The 17629-nt window shown below is 48.8% G+C and overlaps 1 protein-coding gene across 1 annotated transcript in view; it reads left to right on the forward strand.

Annotated features, from left to right (window-relative positions):
- The window catches only part of PADI2 (peptidyl arginine deiminase 2), a 51465-nt gene that overhangs the window by 12870 nt on the left and 20966 nt on the right, over positions 1 to 17629 (forward strand). Inside the window, exons 3-6 of the mRNA XM_004377205.2 lie at positions 1765 to 1837; positions 8659 to 8720; positions 11342 to 11459; positions 11946 to 12071. Coding sequence (XP_004377262.1) covers positions 1765 to 1837; positions 8659 to 8720; positions 11342 to 11459; positions 11946 to 12071 — 379 coding nt within the window. The remainder of the gene's footprint in view (positions 1 to 1764; positions 1838 to 8658; positions 8721 to 11341; positions 11460 to 11945; positions 12072 to 17629) is intronic.

Below are 17629 nucleotides of genomic sequence, written 5' to 3' on the forward strand. Positions count from 1 at the left end.
TCTCCAGGTACTAGTCCCTCCTGATAACATGTCCAAAGTATGTGAGACGAAGTCTCACCATCCTTGCTTCCTGGGAGCATTCTGGGTATACTTCTTCCAAAATAGATTTGTTCATTCTTCTGGCAGTCTATGGTATATTCAATATTCTTCACCAACACCACAGTTCAAATGCATCAATTCTTAGGTCTTCCTTATTCATTGCCCAGCTTTTGCATGCATATGAGCCAATTGAAAATACCACGACTTGGGTCAGGCTCACCTTAGTCCTCAAGGTGACATCTTTGCTTTTTAACACTTTAACAGGGTCTTTTGCAGCGCATTTGCCCAATGCAATACGTCATTTGATTTCTTGACTGCTGCTTCCTTGTGGATTGTGAATCCAAGTAAAATGAAATCCTTGACAACTTCAATATTTACGCCGTTTATCATGATATTGCTTATTGGTCCAGTTGTGAGGATTTTTGTTTTCTTTATGTTGAGGTGTAATCCATACTGAAGGCCGTAGTCTTTGATCTTCATCAGTAAGTGCTTCAAGTCCTCTTCACTTCAGCAAGCAAGGTTGTGTCATCTGCATATTGCAGGTTGTTAATGAGTCTTCCTCCAATCCTGATGCTGCATTGTTCTTCATATAGTCCAGTTTCTCAGATTATTTGCTCAGCATACAGATTGAATAAATCTGGTGAGAGGATACAACCCTGACACACACCTTTCCTCACTTTAAAACATGCAGTATCCCCTTGTTTTGTTTAAACGACTGCCTTTTGATCTATGAGCACAGTTAAGTGTTCTGGAATTCCCAATTGCTTCGCAGAGGGTTATAATTGTGGACCACTGAATGATAGAAAGTTTAGAATCTTAAAACTATAGAATATTAGAATCCTTGGAAGTTACAGCCACAAGGTCCTTGGTTTCATCATCTGTAAAATAGGGTGCTAAGGACCCACAAGGGGACAGTGGTGGTTCAGTGCTAGAATTCATGTATTCCATGTGGGAGATCGAGTTTGATGCCTGGCCAGTGTCCCTCAGGCACAGCCACCACCTGTCTGTCAGTGGACCCTGTTGCTATGATGCTGAACAGGTTTCAGCAGAGCTTCCAGACTAAGAAGGACTAGTAAAGAAAGGCCTGGTGATCTACGTCTGAAAGTCAGTCAGTGTAACTTTATAGGTCCCAACCATTCATTCTGCAACCAATCATGGGGATGGCGCAGGACTGGGCAGCATTTCTTTCCATCATGTATTGGGTCACCGTGAGTTGGGGACCAACTCAATGGCCACTAATACAGCAAGGATCCATGGACTGAAATGATTTACCCAAGGCCACATAGCAATTTAGTGGTGAAGCTGGGACCAGAACTGTCTCCTCATTGGGTTCTCTAATTATGCACAGTCCCTTTGCCATGTGCTCCATCACAGTGATGGCACTGGACATTGTATAAAGAAAAGGTCAGCCCTACTCACTAGGAGACTAGCAGGAGCTAGACATATAACATGGCAGGTGTGGGGGCCCCACAGTGGGCACAGGCAGGCAGATGGCACCTGGATGCTCTCTGAGAGGAGGGGAGTCCACTGTCTAGTTTAGTGATCTGGGAGCAGCAGCTCACCAGCCCAGGAGAGCTTCCTGGAGGAAATGGTTGGAACATCCAAAGAGGGTTGATTTGACAGGCTGTGAGGTATGAGCTGGGGAGGGGTTACTGCAGGTGTTCCTGCTTGTGATCTGTGATCTCTGCTTTTCTCTCCCTCCCAATGTGCCACCTCCCCACCAAGGTCACCGTCAACTACTATGAGCAGGAGGGAAACACTCCTATCGACCAGGCTGGGCTCTTCCTCACGGCCATTGGTGAGTTGGCATGGCTTCGTCTGGGTGCCTTCATCCCCTAGGGCCTGGCATTACTACCCTCTCAGTGGCACTTAGGCCGGACCAGTGTTCAGCACTGCAGACCTGACATTAGTGATTTCTTCTGAATAGTGCAGGCCCATGGAGTGATACCACTGGGGCCCTGGCCCCTCTGTACTGGGGGTAGAGGACTTCCTGCAGGAGGAGGCATGCCCTGGTCTGCCAGTGACTCACCCCCATGTCTGGGTCACCATCAGTTCTGTGGGCCAAGGAAGAGAAAGGGAACTCCATCCCTCTCTCACTCCCTCCCCAGCCTGGAGAAGACATGGTGAGGGCAATGGCCACAGTCTACAAAGCCTGCTGTTGACCTTGATAATCCCAGATACCCCCCTTGTCCTCCCTGAGACCCAGACCTGGGTGCACAGAGATACAGCCCTGGATCACTGACTTACCTGGTGCAAGCCCCTCGTTTGACCCACAAGGGCAGTGAGGCCGGGAGAGGTTAGGGTAGGTTGAGTCTAGAACTCAGGATTATTCCCCTCTCAGGTTCTTTCCATTGTACCATACTGCCCTGCCCTACAACCAGGCCTGCCTGTTGCGGGGGTGGGGGCAAGGGCGGGGCGGTTTTGGAGCACAGCCTGGGGTAGCAGGGTCCAGGGGCGTGGTCTTCTGAACCCTCAGTCACTGGACTCTACTGCAGTTGAGGTGTTACTTTCATAATTTAAAAAAAAAAATTAAATCATAGAACTTTTAATTATGCCAGAAGGAAATTTCAGAGCATCATTTTACCCATCCAGCCTTGGTTTAATATTGACACAGCTACCAGATGGCAAGGGAAGGGAACTACCAATTATTGGGAACCTACTACATGCCAAGTGCTTTAAAAAGAATGATATCTCCAATTTATTGAACACCTGCTGTGTGTCCAGAACCATGCAGTGTGCTTTGAGGATGACAATGACAATGATGATTATAAAGATGATAAACACCTAACTTTTATTGAGCACCAACAGTGTGCCAGGTTCCAAAACTAGAAGTTTTACTGACATGATCTCAATGTATTTTTACCACTATTCCAAGGATTAAAAAAAAAAAGCCAAACTAAGTGCCATCAAGTCAATTACAACTCATGGCTACCCTGTTTGTGTCAGAGTAGAACTGTGCTCCATAGAGTTTTCGATGGCTGATTTTTTGGAAGTAGATCACCAGGCTTTTCTTCTGAGGTGCCTCAGGATGGACTTGAACTCCTAACCTTTTGGTTGGTAGTCGAGCACTTAACTATTTGCATTGCCCAGGGATTTCAACATTCCAAGGATCCCCATTGCCAATGAGTCGATCCTGACTCATAGCGACAGAGTAGAACGGCCCCATAGGGTTTCCAAAGAGAGTCTGGTGGATTTGAACTGCCAACCTTTTGGTTAGCAGCCAAACTCTTAACCACTGAGCCACCAGGGTTCCCTATTACTATCCCCATTTTACCGATGAGAAAACCTAGGATCAGAAAAAGTAAAACAAACAAGAACTTGCCTGAGGCCACACAGCTGGGAGGCGATTGTTTGGACCCCAAGTCAGTTCAGTTATCTTACATTCCCCAGGGGTCTCAGAACTCCCTCTGAACAAGGCCACTAGCTCCCACGCCAGCCTCTCCTTCTACAGCCCTGCACTCTTTGCTGCTGAAATAGGTTCAACAATAGCTCTTCCACTCCTCAGTGAATTTCCAGACAGGCTTGGTTGCTGGTCACCCTGTCCTGCTGTCTGCATGGAGGGGGTGCCCAGTCTTCGCCTCTGTCCGGAGCCCACATGAGTAGAAAGAGCCCCGGCTTTAGAGGAGACAGAAATAAATCCGAGTTCTGGCGCTGCTCCTTCCTGCCACATTGTGACCATGGGCAAGTCACATCACCCCTCTGAGCCTCAGTTTCCTCATCTGTGAAACAGGGTTCACAGTGCACCCTTGCATGGTGATGATGAGGATTCAGTGGTGCATGCAAAGGGCCTGGCACAGGGTAGGTGCTCAGTCCGTGCCCTCCTTTCTTCCTTCCTCTTGGGGTAGCCACATTTTCTCTCTGAAGCTGAAGAGCCTTACTATCCCTCAGTCTTCCCCCTGGGATTTAGGAATGAACCTATGGTGACCTTGGTCAAAATAGGCCCTGGATCTTCCTCCCAGTCTTGCTACAGACCTACTGTATGACTTTGACTCATTTTTCCCAGCTATAAAGCAAGAGGGTTGAGCTGATTGGAACTTCCAGACTCCAGGATCTGATTAGGTCTGGTCTGCAAAGCCGTCTCTATTAAAAGGAGTCCCTGGGTGGTGTAAACAGGTTAACACGCTCAGCTGCTAACCGAAAGGTTGGAGGTTTGAGTCCACCCAGAGGCACCTTGGAAGAAAAGCCTGGCAATCTACTTCCAAAAGATCACAGTCATGAAAACCCTGACACACATGGGGTCACCAGGAGCTGGAATTGACTCAGTGGCAAATGGTTTGGTTTTTCCCTATTAAAGGGGAAAGCGGGAATGAAAGGGAGTGGGGAGGAATGGTATCACCCTCTTTGCTGTGGTCCTGGCTGTGGGAGCAATATATATATCTGAGCCTCAAGAATTTTTAGCATCAACCTAAAGGGCTCATTCCTTCTACCCTTTCCCGAGAGCCTAGGGTAATTGCCCCAGTTGGCTTGCGGGGGAGAGGGTTGGGCAGTGCCCATCCTCCCCACCACACCCCAAGCTGCTAGGCAAGGCAAAAAGGCTGGGCTTCCTGCCACTTCTGTGGGGGCCGGCGGCCCGCCAGCATGCCTGGGCTGCAGCTGAGGCCCCGGTGTCTTGATTCTCAAGGCAGACTGCCTTGAACCCAATCCTGATGACCTTTCCCATTAATCTGCCCCACGCCCCAGGCGCCACCTGACACCTTGGGGCTATTCTCTGGAGCTTAGGTAGCATCCAGAGCCTCTGGAAAATGTCGCCTGGAGGTAGGATCCAGAGCCTCTGGGAAATGTTGTCTGGAGTCCAGAAGCCCTGATACAGACACCCTCCCGTTCCTCCCTCTGGACAGCAGAGCTGTCCCAAGAGGGCAGGGCAGGCCAATCTCATTCTCTCTTCCTGCACGAGTCACCCCACTGGAATCTAGCTAAGTCAGGCATTGGGGCAGGCTTGAAGGGGAGCAAAAGTCCTACAGGGATGGCTTGTAGCTTAAGGGAGGGTACAGGGAACCAGAGGCCAGTCCAGTTGACTATGAGGAGGGGACACGTGCTACTGGGTCATCAGAGAGAAGTTGTCAACGATAAAGAACAATGATGAATCTGCAAAACATCTCACAGCATGGATGAATCTGAAGGGCATTATGCTGAGTGAAATACGTCAATCACAAAAGGACAAATATTGTATAAGACTACTATTATAAAAACTGAAGACAAGATTTACACACAGAAAAAAAACATTCTTTGATGGTTACAAAGGAGGGGAGGGGTGACGAGGGGAAATCGTTAACTAGATAGTAGAGAAGTGTCGACTTTGGTGAAGGGAAAGACAACACACAATATAGCGGAAGTCAGCACAACCTGTCCAAGGCAAAGTTATCAGAGCTTCGTAAAAAAACAAACAAATGCATTAGAACATATTAAAGATCTCTTTGCATACATGAGAAAAGAAAAGAGAGAGAGAGAAATTGTGAAGCCATGTGGGAGGCTGGGAGGAGGGTGATAATGGACCCAAATTATGAAATATCCAAATTTCATAACAGAAAGTCAGTTAAAATGTCTAAAATTAATATACCAAGAAATAGCAATAAGCATATTACTTATTGTTAGGGAGGTTGCCTGAGGCAGGTGAGGAGAAGGGCTGGAAAGGGAACTGCTGTTTTTCTTTAGGAGCCTTCTGGTACTATTTGATTTTTTTTCTACTATGTACAAATAGTACACAAAAAGTTCAAAAGTTTAAGAAATTCATAATGAAATAAAGCGCTGTAACCAAAACCAAAAACCAAACCCACTACCACTGAGTCGATTCCGACTCATAGCAACCCTATAGGACAGAGTAGAACTTTCCCATAGGGTTTCCAAGGCTGTACATGTTTACAGAAGTAGACTGCCACATCGTTCTTCCGCAGAGCAGCTTCTGGGTTTGAACCACTGACCTTTTGGTTGGCAGTCGAGTGCTTTAACCACTGCTCCACCAGAGCTCCTGAGCACTATAAAGTGCCTTATAATTTCTCTCCTACAATCCACTGCTTTAATGGACACGCCACAGGGAGCCTTGATGCCTCTTCACAGGGGTCACCTTGCAGGCTGGAGCTAAAGGCCACAGGGGCTTCCAAGGTGGGGACATGGCCAGACTTCTCTGGGAATGGCCTTTAGGGAAGAAATCTTGGATCTTTGAAAGCAGGCTTGACATTTGGAAACAGAGCCCAGGCCAGAGGTCAGCCTGGGTCAGCTGGAGGTCAGCCTGGTCAAACTGGTCAGCTGGAGATCAGTCTAGGTCAGCCGAGGTCAGCTGGAAGTCAGCCTAGGTTAGCTGGAGGTCAGCCTGAGGCACCCGGAGGTCAGCCTGGATCAGTGAGAAAAGCAAAGAGAAGGGTCTGGATCCCAGACAGGGGTGGGATACTTGCTCTTCATGCTCTGGAGACTTTGTTGTCACTTGGCTGCTGGGAGCCTTGGTTTCCTCATCTGTGGACTTGGGGGGGGGTGTGATAATTAATGCCTACCCACTCCTGTAGTGGTTGAGAGAATTCCAGATTATGCGATGGAACGCGCTCCACAGCTGGCAGAGTGAACTATCTTCACAAGAGAGATTTTACCTCGAAAAGCTAAGAGGGGGACTGTTAACGTGGCTGGGTTTGCAGCTAGTTCCCAGAGCGGAGTTTAGGGAAGCCGACCTCCCTGAAAGGCAGCGTTCACTGGGGTGTGTCCAGCTGGAAAGTTCGTAAAGGTCTTGGGAGCCAAAACCAATATTGTTCCCGGATCTGAGCCTTCAGTTTCTTTAATAGCAGAGAGTGGTACCACCTTCCCTTCTTTCGCCATAGAATCCTTATCCTGTGCTACCCTCTCAGATTATTAGCCCAAATCGCCAACACGTGACTTCTCTCAGCCCAGAACTGCTCACTTGTAAAATGGGAACAGTATATATCTCCTAGGACTATAGACTGCTGGAGAGGAGGCGCTATGCCTCTGTTGCCCAGCATTAGATCCCCAGTGCCCAGTACAGTGCCTGGAACATAGTAGATGCTCCACAATTATTTGTTGAGTGAAGGGATAAGTGAATGAGAACAGTGGGAGGATTTTATGAAATTATGTCTTAGAGTATCTAACTCATAGTAGGGCTCCAGAGGTTGGGACATTGGGGTACTGCCTCTCCCAAGGACCAGGCACCCTTAAAGCCTCCACCCTCCTGCCTCCTAGACCCAGAGAAGCCACATTCAGAGTTGGGAAGGCTGTGGGCAAAGGAAGGACCTGAATGTAATCCCTGGACTCAGTCTGGCTGAGCCACCCAGGCAAGGGTGACATCAGTGCCCTTCCTGTGCCAGGACCTTCCTCCTACTCATCAGGGTGAGGATGCACCTGCCAAGGGGACTGACCAGGAATGCACTCATTCCCAACCAACTCCCACTGCAGTCCAAGTCACACTCAGCAGGAGGGCGAGCCCACTTGGGCAGCTCCCAGAGCCTGGAACCAGCTCATCTCACCTTCCCAACAACTCCCCTGCCCCTCCCTGTTAGTCTCTAACTCAGGGGGCATTTTGGCCTCCCAAGGGACATTTGGCAATGTCTGGAGACGTTTTTGGTTGTCACAAGTGGCAGGTGCTACTGGCATCTAGGAAGGTAGAGATCAGGGATGCTACTAAACATCCCACAATGCACGGGACAGCCCCCACAACAGAGGTATCCAGTCCCACATGTCAGTAGTGCCTACGCTTGCAGTTAGCGCAGCTGCTGTAACCAGAAAGGGCCCCCATTTTACAGGTGAGGAAAGCTGGGGCTCAGAGAAGCTGTCTAACCTACCCAAAGTCACACAGCTGGTAAGCGGAGAGCCAGAGTTTGAACTATGCTAAAACTTGGGCTCTTTCCACTATTCCCCACAGTCTCCATGAAGTCTGTCCCCATGACAGGCCTAGGGATACAGAAGGTCCCTTCCCCAGGAGAAAGGAGAAGCAGAGGCCCCACCATAGGTTCTCTATCTGGAGGCCTGGCCTCTTGGGCACCCTCAGGTTGAAAGGGGGTGGAGCTTCAGTTTTCCACCCAAGTAAAATCCTCAGTCCTAAGAGGTCGGATCTAGACCATTGGGAGTTCTCGGGGAGAGAGAGACATGCACACACACAAACGCACATGTGCATGCACACAAATGCACATGTGCACGCATGCACACAAGCCCAGAACAGATTGGGAAAGGCAGCTATGGAACCCTGTGCCTGCACATTGTCAAATATAGGCTTCAAGTCAGGCTATCTGCAGTGTACCCCAGTTCTGCCAGTGCCAACTGTGTGACCTTGAGCATGTAATTTCACCTTTCTGAACCAGGGCTGCAAGCTCTGTGCAGGGAGGACCACCCCACCCACCGCACAGACCTGACAGAGGAAAGAATAGGAGGGGGGAGATGCCTCACCTGCCCATGAGGGAGTGTACCTGACAGCGCTTTGTAAGCAGTGAAGTCCTGCACAATGTCTGCCCTGGGGAGGAGGGGTGCTGAGGCAGGGGTAGGAGAAGATGGGCTCAACAAGATCCCCCCTTCCCAGTGGCCAAGCAAATGGGTAAGCTGTCCCCTAATGCCACGTCTTCCTCCTGTCCCTGCCCCATTCTATCTGGAGGCTCCGTTCAACAACTCACCCATGTGTCTTGTTCCCAGAGATCTCCCTGGATGTGGATGCTGACCGCGACAGCGTGGTGGAGAAGAACAACCCAAAGAAGGTACCTAGTTCTCTGGCGGCACAGAGGGGTTCCCAAGGACGAGCCCCAGACTGGATCCTGCAAGAGGCGTGGTCCTCCCACCAAGCACAGAGAACCCCCATTTCACAGATGAGGAAACTGAGGCCCAAGACAAGCTACCAGACACACAGCAAATCAATAGTCACTGAGCAGGTCCCCAAGTCTCAGTTTCCCCATCCACAGGTGTTCAAGGCACATTATCTTTGATGGTTCATACACAGCCCCTCTCCTGATTGATTGATTGATTCATTCATTCATTCATTCTCTTTTATCCTACATTCCTCACTCCTATTCTTCTCCCCCACAAATGACCATTTTAATGGGTTTAACGTGTCTCTTTCTGTTCTTATGACTCCTGCAAAACACAAGGTATAGTTGGCATCATGTATTTTTAATTTGTGCAGATAGCACTGTGTTCTCGATCTCATTCTGCTTCTTGCTTCTGCCTGCCCCTACTGCCACCCAGTTTTAAGCTCCATCAGTTTTGCTTTATGCACACCTAGGCTGTTGTTCTCTTTTCCTTTTTCTACCCTTCTGTGTCATTTAAATGTTTGCCATGTGCATATGTCACTTTTATAGTAACAACCAAAAGCCTAGATTAAGTTATAAATAGACTGATACTTTAGAAAATAAATAAATACAGCCAGTGAGAAGCCTGGGGTCTAGCAGCCCACCCAGACTCTCTGCACGTAGGGCAGGGAGACCTCAGGTGTGTTGAGAAGCATGGGGGAGGGCTCACCCCTCCTTATAGGCTCTTCAGTGGGGTGCCACCTCAGCCCCCACTTCCCAAGGCAGCCCCCCTCAATAAGAAGCCTGGTCAGCCCTGCACATATGTTCTCTGGGTCTTCAGCCAAGGCACGTGACAGCCAACCCCATGGAGGCATTTGAGCCCAGCAGCCCTGGGGAGAGGTTTATATCCTCCCCAAGGGCTCTGTGATTTTGACAAAGTCACCAAGCCCTGTGGACCTGAAATTGTCCTGAATGTCTCCACCTGGCTCAGTAACATTGTCATATTTTCTTCACTCATCCATACATGTTTGTTGAGCATTGTTATGGATTGAATTGTGTCCCCCAGACATATGTGCTGTAAATCCTATCCTCTATGCCTGTAGTTGGAGCCCTGGTTAACTGGTTAAGAGCTTGGTGCTAACCAAAAGGTTGGCGGTTCGAATCCACCATCCGCTCCTTGGCAACCCTGTGGGGTAGTTCTACTCTGTCCTATAGGGTTGCTATGAGTCAGAATCGACTGGATGGTAATCGGTTTGGTTTGGGTTTGGTAATGCCTGTGGTTATAATCCCATTTGGGAATGGGTTGTCTTTGTTATGCTAATGAGACAGGAATAGAGTAGGATATGTTTGGAGTTAATCTCTTTTGAGATATAAAAAGAAGCTGATTAAGGAAGTAGCGATGGGGGAAGAGAGATGCCAAATCATATGAAGATCACCCAGGAGCGGAAGCTCAAAAAGACAAGGACCTTCCTCCAGAGCCGACAGAGAGAGATTTCCCCTAGTGCCAGCGCCCTGAATGTGGACTTCCAGCCTCCTAAACGACGAGAAAATAAATTTCTGTTTGTTAAAACCATCCACTTGTGGTATTTCTCTTATAGTAGCACTGGATAACTAAGACAAGCATTTTTATATTCCAGTCCTAGATGCAGCCCCTGCCCTCAGGGAACCCACAGTCTGGAGCGGGGAGACCCACATTAAATAGACAATGACATGGTGGCTGTGTCAACACAATTGTCCTTAGTTCTCCGACAAAGGACATATCCGTTGCCACAGGTGTAAGCCAAGGAAGCTGCTCTGGTCTGGAGAATCAGAAGGGCTTCCTGGAAGAAGGGACTAATGGATTATCTGAGACAGGAAGAAGGAGTAGAGTTGGCCAGGCAAAGGCAGGCAGGACAGCATTCTAGGCAGAGACCAGCATGGGCAAAGACACAAGAGTTTGGAGTCTTTGAGGAATGGAAGCAGGGCAAGGGAGGGGGAGGTAGAAAGGATGCGCTGGAGAGGTAGGCAGGTCTCGAAGGGCTTTGCAGGCTACATGAGGGTTTGAGGATTAATCCTAAGTCAACAGGGTGCCTTGACAGGTCTTAAAGCAGGACACAACATGATCTGGTGGAGTTTGTTCTAGGATCACTCTGGCTGCAGTGTAGAAAGCGGATCACCTTGCAGGTCCCCCTTGAAACACTTGAAGCATGTTTAGAAAGAGCTGGATGTCTATCTATCCAAGTGTCTCCCCCTTAACCCCACTGGGAACGTAGGACCTGTCTAGGATATCTATCTGCTTGTTTCTCTGGCTGCCCTCTGCCTCCCTTCCCACTCCCTCCACCCAGCATGAAGCTCACTAATGCCCGGTCAGCCTCCCTGTCTGTCTCTTGCATATCCACCTCCCGAATTTGCCCTTGACTCTTGCATTGATCCTCTCTGGGCATCAGAGTTGGGACTCACAGTTGCCAGGTCACAGCTGCCCCAATAAGTGGTGGCTACTCTTTCATGTCATCCTGGAGCCGTCTCTCTCATATCCTCCGGGGTCTGCACTGGGGTTGGGACTATCTGTCAAAAGGTAGAGAAGATAGCACTGACCTCTCTCCCTGCGCCTGCAGGCATCCTGGACCTGGGGTCCTGAGGGCCAGGGGGCCATCCTGCTGGTGAACTGTGACCGAGACACACCCTGGCTGCCTAAGGAGGACAGCAGTGACGAGAAGGTCTACAGCAAGGAAGGTGCCAGCAAGACCCCAGCTCACTGGGAGGGAGGGAGGTGTGAAGGTGCAGGCACAGGGAGGGAGGAGCAGTGGAAATATTCATGCTGAGTCCTGGGCTGCCGAGGCTGAGGCAGGTTTGGAGTTGGGTCTCCTGGAGATGGTGGACTCAAATACCCACTCTCACTAAAAGCAGAAGGCAAAACTGTAAATACAGTTCAACTGCAACTGTGTTTTAAAAAAATTACACACATAACATAGAAAAAAGACTGGAAGGAAATTCCCAAAAGGTTAATAGGAGGTCGTCTCTGGTATTGGAGATGAGGACTGGTTTTCACGTTTTCCTTTAGGCTTTTCTATAGTTTCCGTAACATACGTATGTCAGGGTTTTTTTGTTGTTTTCTTTTTGTTTTTTGCTTTTTCCGATTATAAAAGTAGAAGATATTTGTAAGGCAACACTCCCACACCAGGTCTCTCCTTCTAACCTCCTGGTGTGTCTGTCCTTCAGACCTCAAGGACATGTCCCAGATGATCCTGCGGACCAAGGGCCCTGACCGCCTCCCAGCCGGATACGAGATAGTTCTCTACATTTCCATGTCGGACTCGGACAAAGTGGGCGTGTTCTATGTGGAGAGTGAGTGACCCCAGCCCAGCCCTTCCAGCAGCTCTGACCCATTCAGTGCTCACTGGGGCCCAGCACCATCCTCTAAAGCCACCCACTCCCACTCAGGACCCTCCTTTAGCAGTCGTGGCCTCTGGAGGTGCAGGTGACTGCAGAAGACCAGGTAGGACCTCTTAGGAATATATACCAGATGCTGGCTTCAACTCATGGCGACCCCTTGTGCATCAGAGTAGAACCGTGCTCCATAGGGTTTTCAATGGCTGCTTTTTGGAAGTAGATTACCAGGCCTTTTTTCTGAGGCACCTCTGGGTAGACTTGAACCCCCAACCTTGTGGTAAGCAGCTGAGCTGGTTAACCATTTACACCACCCAGGGACTCCTCTTAGTAATAGTAACTAGGAAATGCTGTTGTCTTGTGAAGTCAATATACTGCATGAGGATATACCTCTCCTCATCTCAAAGGAGTTGGTAGTGACATGCGTTTATGTGGAACCCAGAGGCCCATCTTCCTGAAGACCCAGGGGAATAAGGACTTTTGAGATTACTCTTTTCTGGAGTCATATCACCTCCATGACACCAGAGGCAAGCACCACCTCCAGGTGTGTTCTGACCATCTCAGACTTTCTGAAGCTGAGAACTGCCTCCAACTTTTAAAGACTCCCTGAAGATACTACGGGAGGCCTCAAGGAGCAGACCCTTTGTTCTCTTGATGGCAACAGAGCATCCTGGGCCCCAGCTATGCTGGGATGTGCTTCTGCCATAGAGCTACTCCTCGTAGCAGCCTGCTCTGTGACATTCTTTCTATAAATATGTGTTGGGCCCCCTGGTGCCAGGCACTGTTGTTGTTGTTGTTAGCTGCTTTTGAGTCGGTCCACAACTCATGGCACCCTGTGCACAACAGGATCAGACCGTTGTGATCCACAGGGTTTTCATTGGCTGATATTTCAAAAGTAGATTGCCAAGCCTTCTTCCTAGTCTGTCTTAGTCTGGAAGCTCTGCTGAAACCTGTTCAGTATCATAGCAGCACGCAAGCCTCCACTGAGGAACAGGTGGTGGCTGTGCTTAAGATACATTGTCTGGGAAGCAAACCTGGGTCTCTAGCATGGAAGTTGGGAATTTTACCACTGAACCACCAGTGTCCCCATCAGGTGCTGTTCTTGGTGCTGGGGTCACCACAGTGAACAAGACATTGCATCCTGCCCTCAAGGAGCTGACAGTTTAGTGAAGGAGACATTTGAATAAAGAGCACAACTGAAGGAAGTGAAATAGACCAAGTAAGAGAGAATGGCTGGGGCAGAGGCAAGGGGACCCGAGCCTGGGTGGTCAGGAAAGGTGACATTTGAGCTGAGACCCAAACAAACAATGAGAATGAATCAGCTATTCACAAACTGAGGGAAGGGTGTTCTAAGCAGAGGGAACAGCATGGGTAAAACACAGAGGAGGAACCAGCTTGGAGCAGCATTGGAGGAGCAGAAAGAAGACAGAGCAGGGGGACGTGTTAGGGAACAAAGTCAGCGAGCTGGGCAGGGGCCAGAGCATGCAAGAGGGTTTGGATTGTATTCTGAGTGCAAAGGAAAGCCATTAGAAGATATTCAACAAGGGACTGTCGAGGTTTGATTTATGTATTAAAAAGCTCTCTCAGCAGAAGAGTTAACTTTGCAATTTGCCTTGGTGTGGGGTGGGGCTCCCCGCCTGCCTAGCTCTCTGGGGGGCCCAGGATTTCAGGCCCAGCTCAGGTACCCATCTCTGGACAGGCCATTAGAGCCAGGGCAGTGGCCATCAGGAGTTGGTCTTGGGGGCCCTGGACCCTCACCTCAGGGAGTGATTCAGCCAGGACAGCAGTGGATAGCTGCCACCCAGTGCCAGCCTCCTTCTGATCCACCCTGGGCCCAGGCAGTGACCTCACGGAGGTTGGAATGTCAGGCTGGCTCCGCTGCCCCAGGAGGCTGGAGATGTTGATATTTACCCCATCCAGGCAAGTGTTGCCACTAGGGACCAGGCCATAGGCAGGGGCAGGAGGGGTGTAGGCAGGACCTTGACCTGGGGTTCTCTACTGTGGTGTCATGACACGCCAGGGTGGCCCGACCATCTGGGAGGCCCATCCCAGAGACCTGTTGCTAATAGTCACATTTGGACATTATCAAGCAGTTTTCTCTTTTTCTTAATGGAAATGGATTCAGGTCAGGCCACATAACATCCCTCCCCCTACCATGCCATCTAAGATGTGTGTTGAGCCAGCAAGAAAAAGGAGGAACACTTCATCTAAAGTGAGAATAGCAGCACAACTGGAAGAGTGTAGTCAATGTCACTGAACTGTGCATGTAGAAATTTTTGAAATGGTGTATCTTTTGCTATCTGTATTTTCACCGAAAAAAAAAAAAAAAGGCCGAGAAGGGAGAGGGTTGGCATGTTGTGGGCTTGTTAACCAATGTCATAAAACAGTAATGAGAAACTATTTGTTATGTAAACCTTCACCTGAAGTACAATTAAAAAAGAAAAAGGAGGAACAGCTTACAGCAAGTGATTTGAGAAAGCCCATCCCCAGCGGCTGTCCTATCTGGGCTGCCCGTCCTGCGGGGAGTGACCATTACTGAGACAGTGACGACCCCGGAATAGTTAGTTTCTCACAAAATGTGGAATTCTTTGTTTGTTGTTGTCGCTGAAAGTATACACAGCAAAACATACACAAACTTAATGATTTCTACATGTACAATTCAGTGACATTGATTACATTCCTCAAATGGTACAGCCATTCTTACCCTCCCTTTCCAACTTATTCCTCCTCCACTGATGTAAACTCACTTCCCCCTAAGCTTCTTATCTGACTTTTCGAGTTGCTGTTTTCAGTTTGATCTCATACAGATAGGTCTTTAAAAGAGCACAACGCTCAAGGCAGACATTCTTTACTAATTAAGCTAAATTATTGCTTGATTTAAAGAAGATTTCAGGGGATATTTTTGTTTAAAGTTTTAGGTTTAAAGATTATCTCAGGGAAATAGTTTTGGGGGTTCATCCAGCCTCAATGGGCTCCAGAAAGTCTGAATTCCACGAGAATTGAAATTCTGTTCCACACAAAATGTGGAATTCTTGATGAACACTGCAGAACACCAAAAAAAAAAAAAAAAAAAAGAGGTGAAAAAATAATTATGGCACAGCTTCCTTTTATTCCTTGCAAACATTTTGAGGTTTTGTCAAAATCTGAGTATACCTGTGGATAAGAACATGCTGTGTTACACGTGTTCCCTATGTCCCAGTAGAGATGGTCCAGCTCTCCTCAAGGACAGTGGGGCTGGGCTGGACTTAGGGACCGTGAGACGGAGCCTTGCAGTAGGGAAATCTTGGGTTCAAGTCCTGGATCTGGGCCTTGGTGGGAATAACAATAGTCTCAACTGCCTCAGATAGTGATGGGGATTAAATGAAGTAGAAGGCATTCAGCTCAGTCCGTGGGCTCTGAAATGTTCTCTCTAAATGGCACTTGTTGCTTTTGTTGGAATTATGATGATGATGATGATTAATTGTAATCACTGGAGTGGATAGAAGTCTCCAGTTCTATTATGAAGACCCAGGTATCTATCCTCCAGCCTCAGATTCTGCCCCAAAACCCACAAAGTTGGGGCCTTGCCCCTTCCTAAAATGATAGAGTGACCAACTTGTCCCATTTTGCCCAGGACTTGCCTGGTTTTAGCACTAAAGGTCCCTTGTTCCGGGCAAACCAAGTCAGTTGGTCACATTATCAAGGAAGTTCCTTAGTAGGTGGTGACCGGTAGGGTTATGCCAAGCCCTGCCCTGCAGCTGGCTGGCTGGGGCCACGGTGGGGGTAAGAGATCAGGGTGACTGGCAGACCCAGCCCAAGGCATGTGGGCTGCTCAATAAAGGGGCATTGTTGGTTCTTGCAGAGAGAGCCACCCATGCTCAGGCCAGTCTGCACCAAGCCAGGGATGCAGGAAGGAGGCTTCACAGGACAATAGCCGATTGTTCTCACTGAGGAATCAATCTGCCTGGAGCTGGCCCAAGCCACAAGAAAGAGACCCAGGAAAGAGAGACACACTGTGAATCACAAGCCACAGGCCACATGCGGAGAAAGAAAGGTGCCGGCAGATAGACTAGAATGTGGCCTTCCAGTGGCCCAGCTCCACTGGCACAACCCCTTCTCCCACCCTGGAGCCTGGCAGAGCTGCTGGCTGCCACGAACCCCAGGAAAGCTTTGGAGCTGCCAGTTCTGTAAAAACAAGTTGGCTTGCTAGGCCTGGATCTCTCCCCCAGAGCATCAGTTTAAGTGCGGCCCAGGACATGCATGTGGGAGGGCCCGAGTACCTGGGGGAGGATATTTTTCATGATACAAATTAAGCTGGGATTACCCACTGATTGGGCCCCACTGCACACACTGTCGTTTCTGGGTGAGAAGGATGTCACCTTCCTTGTTGTCTGGTGACAAATTCTTTGGGATATTCAGTGTATCATAATCTATCTACCTCAGTTCTGGGAGCTGCCCAAGGGAGGGTGAGGTGAGATATTGTTTCTTTGCCTTCTATTTGGAAGCTATTCACAAGGTGTTTGTGAGAAGGTCGGGAGTTTTGCAGTTGGGGTGCACTGACTCATTCACAGGCTCTCAGAGTAGTAATCCCAGCGGGTCCCAGCAGTGAGCCCTCCATCTGTTACCCATGCTATGTCGTTCTATCTTGTAGCAACCCTATGATGTAGATATTAGCATCCCCATTTAGCAGATGAGTAAACTGAGACTCAGAGAGTCTGAGTGAATTCCCTGAGGTTTTGCAGCTTATCAGGGTAGGATCCCTGAGCTGTGTGGTGTAAACTGTTACCGTGCTAAGCTGCTAACCGAAAGGTTAGGGGTTCGAATTCATGCAGAGGCACCTCAGAAGAAAGGCTTGGTGGTCTACTTCCAAAAAATCAACCATTGGAAACCCTATAGAGCATAATTCTACTCTGACACACATGGGATCACCATAAGTCAGAATCAACTCGACAGCAACTAGTTAAGACCAGAGTGGGAATTGAACCCAGGTATCTTTGACACTGGAAGTCGTAACTACTAAAGTAATCTACACTTTCTTGTGCCTGGTGGCCACAGACATGTATTTGGGAGATATTCAGCCAGCATCTAGTTGAGTGCTTCAGTGGTTTATCCATTTATTTTACAAGTTTTAATCAAGCACCTTGTTTGTGCCAGGACTGTTCTCCTTACATATTCTAACCCTAGAGTGACTGCTCATTAACCATTACCATTGTTGTTGACAGTCATACTATGCTGAGCCTGATTCTGCCCTTCTAGCTCTACAGGGCATAAAGAAACTCCTTCTGGAGCTGCACAGGGTTCTACCTCCATGCCTTTGCCAAAGCAAGTATCTCCTCTCCCCACCTGCACCCCATCTCTGCTGTCTGCAAGGACACCACAGTTGCTGCCTTCCTCTGTTCAGATGCTTCCATCCGGCCTCCCCTCCCCTATTCCAGATAATGAGACAGGATCTTTCTCTTACTCATGGCTCCCTTATAACACTTCCCACATCTACTTTATCTTATCATTAGCTCAGCACTGCTCTTAGACCCACAGAT

The sequence above is a fragment of the Trichechus manatus genome, unplaced genomic scaffold (genome assembly GCF_000243295.1).
Source record: "Trichechus manatus latirostris isolate Lorelei unplaced genomic scaffold, TriManLat1.0 scaffold00048, whole genome shotgun sequence".
NCBI lineage: Eukaryota > Metazoa > Chordata > Mammalia > Sirenia > Trichechidae > Trichechus > Trichechus manatus.